This window comes from Drosophila novamexicana, unplaced genomic scaffold (genome assembly GCF_003285875.2).
Source record: "Drosophila novamexicana strain 15010-1031.04,08,12 unplaced genomic scaffold, DnovRS2.1 tig00000072-arrow-arrow-pilon, whole genome shotgun sequence".
Taxonomy (NCBI): domain Eukaryota; kingdom Metazoa; phylum Arthropoda; class Insecta; order Diptera; family Drosophilidae; genus Drosophila; species Drosophila novamexicana.
The window spans coordinates 459,686-471,839 of record NW_020824771.1 but is presented as its reverse complement, the minus strand read 5'-3'; the positions used below and the strand labels follow the sequence as shown (position 1 = coordinate 471,839).

Sequence of the window (12,154 nt, the reverse complement as noted above, 5' to 3'; positions counted from 1 at the left end):
TTAGTTCTTCATAAATTACGCAAAGACCGCCGGTTTGTTGTTATTCATGGTACCAGTGTGACCAGACAAGAAAAGCGGTCAAATATTCATACAAACAGCTGATTGTAGCTGTTGCAGCTGCTGCAGCTACAGCTGTTTGCAGCATCCAAATATTCGGAAAAGTCCATTTACAACTAGTAAACACGTAGTGTAGGCAAGGCGTAATACATTCGTTGAAACTTGGCACGCACGCGACAATAAAGTGGACAGCATGCAGTTTTCCTGGATGAAGGTGGCCATTTATGTGCTGACATTTCTAACATACGCATATTCTGGATACGGATCTAGCACAATTGTGCATCTTCGGGATGCGATCATAGCGGCGGAGGCAATCTTTGGTGACGTTTTTAAGAATTTCATCACAATTGTTCGCAAATTTCGCACTGTGCATGAGGTATTTGATGCAGCCGTCGAGGAAAACTGCGTGTTTCAGTGCCCGGCGCCCGCTGGCGGTGGCACGGGTAAGCATTTGACGCAAACACACATATTTATTATGTAAATCGAATAGCCTTACACTGACGTGTGCTTCTTGTCTTTCAGCGCCGCGGCCCGTGCAAAATAAATTCTATGTGCCCACCGCTGATGGCTGCGGCTCGTTAGGCTTGAGAATCAGTACTGAATACCTTCCCGCTGCCGAAATGGAACCATGCTGCAATGCGCACGACATTTGCTATGACACCTGCAATAGTGATAAAGAGCTGTGCGACTTGGACTTTAAACGTTGTTTGTATAAACACTGCGACAGCTTTGAGAAGTCTATTGCCAGCGACTTGATGACCAAGGGCTGCAAGGCGGCCGCCAAGATGCTCTTCACAGGCACATTAACACTAGGCTGTAAAGCGTACCTGGATTCGCAGCAGCGTTCATGTTATTGTGCTCCAAGCAAATCGACTAACTTTAATGGAAATAAGTACACGAATAGCAAGGAAAAGCAACAGAAGCAGAAGTATGGCTGGAAGGATCGAAATGAAATCTAGCAAGGGCTATGTAGATATAAATACACGTTATTTGTTGTCGTTTGTAGTTCGTTTCGTGTTAGTTTTTAATTTATGGTTGTACTTTTCTACCACCTGACGAATTTTTCTAACTTAATGCCAAAGCTAGCATAGTCTCAGTATTTTTATACAAAGCACAGATCATTAAACAGATATAGTGTGAATTTAATATTACAATTACAATCTCAACAGTTGGCTGGGCAATATTTTGAATAAAGAAGCACGCTTTTTTAAATTTGCCTCGTTGAGACGTTTTTTCAGTATTTATTTTATCGATAATTTAGAACATAAAAGAGTATATTTTCTTATCGAGTCGTCGATAAGGTGAGATACATTTTGTAGTTTGCAACACTAAAAGTTTACTTTAGCCAGCACTTAAACAAGGCAAGCGCAGTAAAAGAGATTTTGCAACCTAAGCTGAAGAAATTTTAATGTAGCTTGAAATTAATTAAATCTTGCAATGGGCTATGATGTCAATCGCTTCCAAGGTGAAGTGGACGAGGAGCTAACATGTCCCATATGCTCTGGTGTTCTGGAGGATCCGCTGCAGGTTTGATAACAAGAAAAATCAACCCAAAACACTTTTCATTTGGTGCTTTAAATATTCCACAGGCGGTCATGTGCGAACACGCCTTCTGCCGTGGATGTATTAATGAATGGCTAACACGCCAGCCCACATGTCCCGTAGATCGCAATGCACTAACTACCGCGAATTTGCGAGCTGTGCCGCGCATATTGCGCAACTTGTTGTCCAGGTAGGTCACCCACGCATATGTGTACTTTATAAAAGAAGGTAATGTGGAATTTTATAGACTGTCGATTACCTGTGACAATGCGCCCTATGGCTGCACAGCTGTGCTAAAGTTGGATGCCTACAATTCGCATTTGGAAGATTGCGTCCACAACCCGAAGCGGCCGTTTCCCTGTGAAAAAGGTTGTGGCTTTGACATACCCAAGGACGAGCTTAAGGACCACAACTGTGTACGAGAGCTGCGCGCGTTAATTGTCAAACAAACTGAACAAATTGGCCAACTCAAGACAGAAATAACTGATCAGCAGCTAACCATCAATGAGCTAAAGCGTGAACTGCAGTTATTCAAAGATTTTATGCGTGCCATGCGCGTATCAAATCCGGCCATGCGTGCCATTGCCGATCAAATGGAACGCGATGAGGTGATACGCTGGAGCAGCGCCTTGGCCAGGGCGCGTGTTACACGCTGGGGTGGCATGATTTCCACACCCGACGATGCGCTGCAGGTAAGAGGAACTGCGTCCGCAGCAGCAACTAACTGACATTACTAACCGCTGGAATTTTACAGCTAATGATCAAACGCGCCCTGTCGGAGTCTGGCTGCCCACCACACATACTGGATAGCCTAATGGAGAACTGCCACGAACGGCGCTGGCCCCGGGGTCTTAGCTCACTGGAAACGCGTCAAAACAATCGACGCATCTACGACAATTACATATGCCGCCGCATACCAGGTGAGTTTCCTGATCAGCAAATTAATCTGCAACTGTTTCCCTGACTAATAAAAGGTTTTTTTATTGCAGGCAAACAGGCGGTGCTTGTGCTCAGCTGTGACAATGTTCACATGACTGAGGATGTGATGGTCGAGCCGGGCCTGGTTATGATATTTGCGCATGGCATCGAATAGGCATTAACCGTACGGCAACTACATTTAACTAAATACTTAATGTATGTCAAACAGTGCTCAGTTTTGTTGTTTCCTTGATCTAATGCATAAGCCTAAGCATAAAACATATTTGTCATATTAATCATTGTAGCGTTAAGTTAAACTCAAAAGCACTTTCACTACTATAAAAAGCGCCTCATGACGAATCTCAAGTTGAAATTTATGTTTAACTTTATTTCCATATACACATAGTTCATGATATATGTACGTGCATATTCCATTTAAACACACTCATGTGTGTAGCAAAATAAGTTTTTAATTAAGCGATCTCAGCAAACAAATTTTGTTATTGTTCACTTAAACGCGCTCGATGCACAGAATATGTGTCTAATTAATTGTGTCTTTTATTTAAGGATCTTTAAAATTTACTTAATGTGTAATTTAATTAAAACAATTTAAAAAATTTTAAATATCACAATTTGTATTGAACTGCCATTAATATGAAGAGTATTGGGTATGCATGCCGTTTGGCAGCTGATGTAGGAATTAAAAGCTACGACACAAAAACAATATCTTCAATATGTGAACATCTATCTATCATCGCATAGTTTCTGATTGATTTTGACCGACAATGCCTACATGAAAAGTGAAGACTATATTTTGTCCAATTTCAGAAAATCCTCTTACCAGGTCATTATCCATGTATATGTACAAATCAATCCCACGCAGTATTTTAAGTTCAAATCACGAACAGCTGCGTAATCGCAATGAAAAGTTCACTGGGTTGCGTCGTCACAACTTTTCGTCGCCCCCAAACCCAGCCTACAACCAGACACACACAGACACACACGAGTTCTGGGCATCATCTGTTCCCGAAAAGGAAATTCAATAAGTCGCCCAACCAAAAGCAGCATCAACGAAATCAAACTAGTTCCTGCATGAGCTTTGAAAAAAAAAAACGAAAACCGGTTACGGCTTTTGTAGACGTTTTTTTTCTCTCTCGTTTCATTATACAAAAAGTTGTTTAAACCTTTGTCTTTTGGTGTGTTGTACGTCTTTTGTTTTGTTACATGTGTCAAAAATCGATTATGATATGCTGAGACAGCTATTGGCTAGAAACATTTAAATATTTTTAAGCGTAATTAGCACTTCGAACTAACAGGGGGTGCCCCCTGACGTTTAAAAAGTGAGAGTTTTGGTGGAATAAACCGCAATCGGCGCGCGCAGCTTCGAACAGTCGTCCGTGGTGCTGCGTAGCTGTTGGACGTGCCCTGAACGTTTGGAAGTGTTCACTTAAAGCGATTAACAAAACGCGATGAATTTGTCAATTTGTATGCTAATCTGCGTAGCCGTTTGCCTAGCAGCGACGTCAGCGGCGCCGCAGCTGAGGCAGCGTAACGAGAAGCAGGTTCAGGAGGGATTGCGTAAGTATCAAACTATAGTCAATTCCTATTGTAAATAAGAATAATTATTTGATTTGATACCCAACAGCTCCTAAAGGAGCCACCATCGAGGAGGTAGTCCTTGAGTCGAGTCTGCACATTAAGCCCAAGGCGCGTCAGAATGTCAGACGCGTCCGATCCGCGCTGGACGACACGCTGCGTGAAATCTATGCTGCACACAAGCGAGTGAAACGTCAGTTTGGACGTGGGCGGTTTGGTGGTGGATTTGCCGGCAATGCACAAGTTGGCACCCAGGCCGGCGGCACCAATAGCGGCGTTAATGTGGGTGCAGGTCCCAATGGCGGCACTGCCGATGCCAATGTGAACCTCAATCCACTCGGTCCCCTGGGACCTGATGGCTACAAGCAGGAGCAGTCGGCCTCAAATGGTGCGGCTAACAGCAACTTCAACAATGGCTTCGATTCCGGCTCATCGGCGGCCAATGCACAGGCACAGGGCTTCCAGTCGCAAAGTGCACTTGGATCATTTGGTGCATCCTCCGCCAGCACGGCTACCCAATCGCAGAATTCGAATCCATTCGGCAACAACAACTCTGCGGGCGCCTCACACAGTCAAGTCTACAAGCTACCCAACGGCCAGACCATTAATTTCGCCTCAACAAATAATTTCGCCAATAGTGGATTCGGCAACAGTGCCAACAGCCATGGTGGAGCTGTATCTGTGACTGGGTAATGCTATGCCAGAGTGAAGGTATTCAATGTTACGAAGAATCTTGTGCAATTATGTATAGTCGATTTTCAACTAAATTCAGGTTATTTTTCCCTATTTATACATTTTTTACAATATCGTAAAAAAACCAATAAAATGGCCGCGTCGAAAATAATTCTATAAAAATTTACCAACACATACGTAACGGCTTATTATGCCTTATTTGCTTACCATTTAGTTGTCATTAACCAGTGTTCGCAAACTCCGAAATACATCGAGCAACCGTCATTTTGATAAAATGTTTGTGTTTTAGTTTTATTGGTTCGTTAGTGTGATTGGTGTTGGGCTTAGTCGGATTCGCTTTCGCTTTCCGATTGAAAATCGCCCACTTCAATGGAGAATGAATATTCCTGATCGCAGCCCAAATAGGAATCGCTCATATAGTACAACGTATAATCATGCTTGCCTGGGCTGGGCGCCACAAAGTCAAGCTTGACTTTAGCCTTTTGCTGCAGCGTAAGTCGCTTAATGGAGAGCAGTGAATTGGTTTTGGGATCACCAATGACCACCCACCAGCCCTCCTCACGTTTCTGCGGGAAGAATGGCGCTATAACCGGGCCGGTGACCTCATCCTCGCGCTCTAGCTGCACTACTACATTCACGGTGGATCCAGAATTGATGCGATCCTTGTCAACCACCTCGTAGTTGAGTTCAATGTTTGGATAACGATTGCAGAAACGAGCCACATCGGCCATTTGCACATCGGACAGCTGTAGCAGGCGAATGCGATCCTCATCCTCGAGCTCCATTATATCGAAAACAGTTTCAATTTTCTGCAGAAAAGTACAATTTATACACAAGCTCGTATTTAAGTACGTTCTTACTACCTTTTCCATGCAGCGCTTTATGATGTCTGCATTGAAATGTGGCAACTGCCGCAAGTACGAATCCTTGCTCCACATGGCCTGAGTAACCATCTGTGCCAGTTCCATGGCAGCGACAGCAGGAGATAGCCAGCCATTAGAGCTCAGCACATCCACGCAGGCCTGTATCAGGCGTATAGCTTTGCTGAGTATCTGTTCAGTATCGCCCTGAAGTTCTGGTCCTAGCTGCAGACGTGACAAATGCGCCTGAAGCAACAAGTTAGTTTTAATGTGAGGATCATTGAATCTGAAAATCGAAAGTTCATTAAAACATTTAAATTTGAAAATTAGCTGACATATTTACTTGGGTGCTGTTTCATTAGGCCCAGTTAGTTTATTGGGCAAGCGCTGGGAGAGTGTGCGCAGAACCTGCTCCTCGTGATGCCTCACCACAACATCCTCATACTCTGCTGCTGATGAAATGATCTCCAAAAGACCGCGCACTTTGGTTTTGCTGTTCAACGACAAACTGAAGAGCTCTGCAGGGAATATAGATAGATTAGATTTGGTTTTCAATGTGAAATACCACTCCAGTCTGAGACTTACCAATAGTCGTATAGTTGATGTAGTAGTAGGCGGCAATCATGCCCAAATTCAAGGGCAGCGTGTCCATGTCATCCTCAACGCTAATGCACTTGGACTGCTCCAGATCGCTGAGCGTATTCTCTACGAGCTCCGACAGATGATCAGACAAATGTCGATGCGTTACGCCCTGCAGATTGTAGTAGTTGGGATTCTGGGTTAATCTCCGATAGAGGAATGTCCACGTTAAATAATCGACTGCATCCTGTTTATTCTCAATGGTTTTGGTGACCACCTCAGCATTGAAATGATCGTGCATGCGATGATCCAAATGACTTTCGATTGGCAGCGGCTCGTTGATGAATTTCTTGAAGAAATCCTTCTTGGAGCTCTGACACATTAACACACACTTGGCATCCGCATCCTCATTGGGCCTGTTGGCGCGTCCAATCATTTGCAGCACATCCGTAATGGGATAATCCTCATACGAATGATTTTTGCCGTTGTAGAATTGTGTGTCCATGATGATAACGAGGTGCGACGAGATGCTCATGCCCCAGCACAAGTCGCGAGAGACAACAGCCACCTGCACTGCGCCCGAATCGAACAGCTGCTCGACTAGACGGTGATCCGACGCAGACAAGCCCTCGTGCAGATAGGCAACGCCTTGGGCGAGAGTCTCTTTAAGAGTCTTGTCCGACATGCGTTCGAGGAAGGGCTGTATGTCATCCTCTTCGGCATGGAAGAAGCGATTCGGCTGCAAATCCGAGGCAGCGTACGTCAGTATATCAATAGCTGTGAGACGCGCCTGCTTACGCGACGAAACAAACACAATTACGGGCTTGTGAGAGCTATACTTGAGTATCGCATTATAGACGGGCTTGGACATGGTCGCAATGCGTGTGGCATTGTGGGTAACATTGAAGCCCTGTATGTGCAGCTCCAGTGGTATGGGCCGTACGCTTGGATGAAAGTTGAATGTGGCATTTGGATTGCAGCCCAGCCACTGGGCCACGTCACGTGCATCTGTCAGAGATGCGGATAGTGCTACAATGCGTATCTGCTTCTCGATTTGTGAACTGATGTAACGCATGCGGGAGCAGACAATCTCCATAACAGGTCCCTCCTCACCGCCCACCAGCTGCAGTTCGTCGACGATAAACAAATTGATCTGTTGCACATTCTTGCGCTGCTTCCAGCGACGCGACAGCACATCCCATTTATCCGCTGTGGTTATTACCAGTTGTCCCTTGGCTATTAGCTTAAGATCCGTGCCCGTTTCACCAGTCAATTTGACCACCTTGATATCCAGGCCGCCAAACTTGGTATGCCAGTCGGCAAAGACTAAATCGGCAAGCGCCTCTTGGGATACAAGATAGACGCAACGCCCATCGCTGCTTTGGCTAAACAAACGCATTATGGCAAACTCGGCAATGGTCATTTTGCCAGAGCCCGTGGGTGCGCCCACAAATACATTCTCATCGCTGTTGTAGACCGCATTGAAGACCTGCGTCTGTATGGGATTGAATTGCGGGAAACGTTGCGAATAGAATGCCTCGAATTTGGGCTGACGCAGAGCGCTGATGGGTAGCGGTTGTAAGTCCAGCAGCTCCGTGGGTGGCATATTTTTTTCGGGCAAAATAAGATGCCTAAAGGATACGGGCAGCTGTGTCTCAGCGCCTATCCAGCGATCGGAGACAATTCGCAGAAAGTATTGCGGCGGCAGAGGCTCAAAAACGGGCACAAAGAATTTCAACTGATGCTCATCCTGGGCGTACTTCTGCTTAAGCAAAAAGAATTCATGATGCAGTATAAGCTCCGAGTCGACATCCTCAATCAAAATCCAGAAACCCTCCGACTGACCGTGCACCTTTTCATCCCATTGAAAATCGGGCGTAATTGTGAGCTCCACACGCAGCGTTGCTCGCGTAATGGGCTGAATGTGCGTGGATAACTCCAGTTTGGGGAACTGATGCACGAACTTATGTATGGTTTTGCCCAGCTTGGGTACACGTATTAGTTCACCCAACTCATGAGGCTCCAGATCGTACAGACGCGACCAGGGAAAGTGTTTCTTCTCGAGCTTCTTGGCTATTTCATCGGGCATTTTCTTGAACTGCCGCAACGGTGTCATCGATTGCCACATGCGACGATCAATCATCTTGCAAAGCGTCAGCGTTTTATCCGCCAGCTGCGCCCAGCCGCGGGTCAGGACAATCTCAAATATAGCACGCATCAGACGCGCAGCGGATTGTGTGATGAAGACCATGTCGGACATCAAAGCGAAGCCCTCCAGCTTCAGCTGCGAAATGTAGGCTTGCAGCAGCACATTCACCTTGGCGCTATGCTCCTCAATCGACTCCTTGATGGGTATGGGCACGCGCTCCATAAGCTTCTGCAGTTCTAGTTTCTCCTCCTCGCGCACAGAGATATGTCGAAACTCCGACGACAATGAGAACACGCGAAATAGTTCAATTTCGCTAAGAGTTTGCTTCAGCAGCTGATTGTATGTCAACATTGTCTCGTGCGTAAGATAATAATGGGATGCAATGCGTCCAAGATCGGTAACCTGGAAGTGACCCGTCTTGCGTTCGTATTTGATCAGACCACTGCGCTCCAGGCAACAGGCTGCGGTATGCAGTAAATCTGCGCGATGCTGCTCCAGCAGCGGATCCGCTTTGATCGCATCATGCGAAACGCCATATAACGTGGGATTGCGTAGCATGCGTATGTACAGGTAAGTATAGCCCAGCCAGTTGACCGCATCCTGCAGATGCTGAACGGTGCCCAGAACAATTTCAGCATTCAACATGTCCGGCAGCTTGGAAACAAACTGCGATTCGATGGGCAGCTGCTGATTTAACAGCGACAGGTAAAACTGCAGCTCACTGTGATTCGTAATGAGTATGCCCTCGCCCTTAGTGTCGTATTGAGGACGTCCTGCGCGTCCCAACATCTGCAGCACATCCAAAGCGCTCAACTCGACCCAGCGACCCTTCTCCGGATTGTAGACCTGTGTGCCCTTGATGATTACAGTGTGCGCCGGCAAATTAACACCCCAAGCCAAGGTGGCAGTCGAAACCAGCACCTGAATGTGCCGATCAGCAAACAGATCTTCCACCAGCGTACGATCCACGCGCGTCATGCCAGCATGATGTATGGCAAAGCCATAGGGCAACAGCTCCTTAAGCTCCGTATTCTTCACTTGCTCGGCTTCGGTCCGCAACACTTCCATGCTGGCTGAGCCTTCGCGCAGAAAGCTGCCCAACGTGTCCTGCTCCAGGCACATGTCCCGAACTGCGCGCGCCGTTTTGCCCGTCTCCTTGCGCGAGTGCACAAATACCAGCACCTGATTACGACCAGCATGCTCCATTGTTTTCTCATACACAATCTCGTTCATCACCTGCATAGGAAATAATATTAAATAATTTTCAGAAAAGAAGTACTTAGATGAAGACTTACCTGGAAACGTTTCAATGCCTTCTTCTCCGTGACACCAATGTACTGTTGTTCCAGTGCCACTGGACGATAGCTATTGTCAAAGTAGAAGAGGCCCTTGTCGGGTTTGACGCGTAGAAATGTGGCCACGTCTTGGTAGTTTGGCAGCGTGGCAGACAAGCCCACCAGACGTACATCCTCCTGTGTGGTCTCAATGTTACGTATGGTACGTGCCACCAGCGCCTCCAGAACTGGTCCACGCTCATCGTGCAGCAAATGAATCTCATCAATAATGACCAGACGCACCAGACTAACAAATGTGCGTTCACCACCCTTACGTGTTATAATATCCCACTTCTCTGGCGTGCAGACAATCACCTGAGTCGCAGCGATTTGCTCACGCGTCAACTGGTGATCGCCCGTCAGCTCAGAGACGGTAAGATTGTAGCAGGCCAGGCGACGCCCGAAGTTTCCAACCATTTCCTGCACCAAAGACTTCATGGGTGCCACATATATGATCTTGAAATCTTGGGCATTGATGGTGCCATCCTCGTTGATGTGCTTGCCAATCTCTCTCATCATTGTGAGCAGGGCTACATTTGTTTTACCAGCACCAGTGGGCGCACATAGCAGCATATTCTCATCGCTGTCCAAGGCGGCTTTGTAGAGACGGCTCTGAATGCGATTTAAGGTCTTGAAACCATCGAAGACGGGTTGCACATACTTGGGCAGCTTGTCAATAGGCTGAAGTTCCTCATTCGCATCGAAGGGCACCTGCTTTAAAGCGGGTACGTGCACCTCTTCGTAGCCCTTACGCTGCTTACGATAACTGCCATCGGGCAGCTGGCAACGCTTGTTGGCCATAAAATGCGAACCCTGGGTAAAGGCCAGCTCATCCAGTTCCAGCAGTTGACGCACACCGGCTACTTGACCAGCAGCCGCCGCACCGCCATCATCGGCATCGCCCTTGCCACGCTTGCTGGCCCGTGCATCCGCCTCTTCCTGCTCATCTGCCTTGCCTGTGTCCAGTTGACGCAGTATCTTGGCCAGCGCTATATTGCTACGCATCTTTTCACGTATACGTTGCCGCTCGCTGTCCGTTTGGGCGGACGCCAACATGGTACAATAGAGTATCATTTGGCGATTCAACTTCAGTTGCTTAATGAAATCAAAGCAATCATAACCCAACAGCAGCACCAACTGATTCTCGCAATCGCGTTCGTCGGCGGCATCTTTTAATATCTTGAGGACATCTGCTGCCTTGCTCTGCGAGACCATAGCATCCTTATAGTATTTGCTCAGACAGCGCTGCAGCCAGTAGGCATCAATGTCCAGTGGATGAAGCGAACGATCCTTTTTTACATTGCTAGCAGCCTCTTCGCTGGCAAGCTGTGAATTAAGATAAGTATAATACGTGATTTGCATGGGTGTGATATTACTTACGTTTTCGGCATGCAGCGTATGATCGATGCGCGCCTCCTCGCCCTCGTCCTGAGCATCATCATCGCGTATCTCACCGTACATGTCATTGTCGCTCTCCTCTTCGGACTCCTCGAATTGCACATTAATGCCGTAGGCATCGTCAATTTGCTCCTCGTTGTTGGTTGCTGCTGTAAGCGCACTCACTGCATCGCTGCCAAAGTCTGTGATCTTCTTGCCCAGATTGACGAGCAGTGCAAATCGTTCGTCTGTTACTTCGCCCAGCAAACTGTCAACGTCGCGTTTGCGCTCCCGATCTTTGAGCCGATCATTCTTGAGCACAGCCAGAATTTCATCGGCCGCGCCGCATAATATATCGCGCGGTTGATCACCCAGCGCCTCTTGTATGAAACTAAGCAGCACCTCGTATGTTTGACGGGTTTCCTGCGTTTTGGGGCGATACACAATGCCTACCATTTCATCAATTCCCTCCGAAAGCAGTGTAGCGCCTTTCATGCGCTCAAAATCGTACTGTGCCTCGTCACGTTTTTGCCGCTTCACCTTGCGTTCTTCTGTTTTCTCCGGCTTTGTGCGTTGATAGCGGTCCCCCATACGGGTGCCATCCAATTTGCCTACCAATGAACACACCTCGCCGGTGGCTTCATCGCGGCGCGGACGCTCGATGAGACGTACATCAGCTTGCAGTACAAGATTCGAGTTCTGCCAAGAAAAAAAAATATATTAACAATTTTTGGCAAACGTTTACCACATGTATCAGCAGTTTTTTCTTAACTCTTATGAAACACTTACCGCCTTATACTCATACTGCAATTGACGTGCTGCGGCATCCGCCATATTTGTTTACTTTTCCGTAAGCTTTTGTGTGCTGAATTAACTTATTTTTGCAATTTTTTATGCGGTACAAATATTCGGCATTTTCACTCTTTATTGGCTGGCTACAAGGTAGCGTTGCATTTGAGTCGATACTATTAGCAACGCTTGGCATCGATATTTTTATATCGATGTACACCTTGACAGTGTTTCATTTTTCAGCACTAGTTTTTCTTAGC

The 12,154-nt window shown here is 46.8% G+C and overlaps 4 protein-coding genes across 4 annotated transcripts; 3 read left to right on the top strand and 1 right to left on the bottom strand.

The window, feature by feature from the left end:
• Positions 1-7: 7 nt before the first annotated feature.
• Positions 8-1,236, top strand: LOC115771410 (group XIIA secretory phospholipase A2). The gene is made up of 2 exons (XM_030717111.1): positions 8-500; positions 580-1,236. Exons 1-2 carry the CDS (start codon positions 251-253, stop codon positions 1,014-1,016), a joined length of 687 nt encoding a protein of 228 aa, XP_030572971.1. The 5' UTR covers positions 8-250; the 3' UTR covers positions 1,017-1,236.
• Positions 1,237-1,287: 51 nt separating this feature from the next.
• Positions 1,288-3,021, top strand: LOC115771407 (E3 ubiquitin-protein ligase NRDP1). Its single transcript, XM_030717107.1, has 5 exons — positions 1,288-1,584; positions 1,647-1,789; positions 1,847-2,291; positions 2,354-2,519; positions 2,589-3,021. The coding sequence occupies exons 1-5, from the start codon at positions 1,495-1,497 to the stop codon at positions 2,690-2,692; spliced, it is 948 nt and encodes a 315-aa protein (XP_030572967.1). The 5' UTR covers positions 1,288-1,494; the 3' UTR covers positions 2,693-3,021.
• A 794-nt stretch (positions 3,022-3,815) lies between these two features.
• On the top strand, positions 3,816-5,062 carry LOC115771409 (nucleoporin NUP49/NSP49). The gene is made up of 2 exons (XM_030717109.1): positions 3,816-4,095; positions 4,163-5,062. The coding sequence occupies exons 1-2, from the start codon at positions 3,987-3,989 to the stop codon at positions 4,804-4,806; spliced, it is 753 nt and encodes a 250-aa protein (XP_030572969.1). The 5' UTR covers positions 3,816-3,986; the 3' UTR covers positions 4,807-5,062.
• An 8-nt stretch (positions 5,063-5,070) lies between these two features.
• Positions 5,071-12,026, bottom strand: LOC115771399 (putative U5 small nuclear ribonucleoprotein 200 kDa helicase). The gene is made up of 7 exons (XM_030717089.1): positions 11,895-12,026; positions 11,109-11,804; positions 9,690-11,054; positions 6,252-9,630; positions 6,010-6,184; positions 5,670-5,952; positions 5,071-5,615 (listed from the first exon to the last, which is right to left on the bottom strand). The coding sequence occupies exons 1-7, from the start codon at positions 11,937-11,939 to the stop codon at positions 5,130-5,132; spliced, it is 6,429 nt and encodes a 2,142-aa protein (XP_030572949.1). The 5' UTR covers positions 11,940-12,026; the 3' UTR covers positions 5,071-5,129.
• Between the last annotated feature and the right edge of the window lie 128 nt (positions 12,027-12,154).

Bases quoted from the DNA above. Each gene is read 5' to 3' on its own strand.
- LOC115771399 (XM_030717089.1), bottom strand. From the start codon at position 11,939: ATGGCGGATGCCGCAGCACGTCAATTGCAGTATGAGTATAAGGCG. The intron at 11,805-11,894 runs GTAAGTGTTTCA...TTTTCTTGGCAG, and splicing joins TGCAGTATGAGTATAAGGCG to AACTCGAATCTTGTACTGCA. The intron at 11,055-11,108 runs GTAAGTAATATC...CTTAATTCACAG, and splicing joins ATACGCTGCATGCCGAAAAC to CTTGCCAGCGAAGAGGCTGC.
- LOC115771407 (XM_030717107.1), top strand. From the start codon at position 1,495: ATGGGCTATGATGTCAATCGCTTCCAAGGTGAAGTGGACGAGGAGCTA. The intron at 1,790-1,846 runs GTAGGTCACCCA...GGAATTTTATAG, and splicing joins TTGCGCAACTTGTTGTCCAG to ACTGTCGATTACCTGTGACA. The intron at 2,520-2,588 runs GTGAGTTTCCTG...TTTTTATTGCAG, and splicing joins CATATGCCGCCGCATACCAG to GCAAACAGGCGGTGCTTGTG.
- LOC115771409 (XM_030717109.1), top strand. From the start codon at position 3,987: ATGAATTTGTCAATTTGTATGCTAATCTGCGTAGCCGTTTGCCTAGCA. The intron at 4,096-4,162 runs GTAAGTATCAAA...GATACCCAACAG, and splicing joins GCAGGTTCAGGAGGGATTGC to CTCCTAAAGGAGCCACCATC.
- LOC115771410 (XM_030717111.1), top strand. From the start codon at position 251: ATGCAGTTTTCCTGGATGAAGGTGGCCATTTATGTGCTGACATTTCTA. The intron at 501-579 runs GTAAGCATTTGA...CTTGTCTTTCAG, and splicing joins GCCCGCTGGCGGTGGCACGG to CGCCGCGGCCCGTGCAAAAT.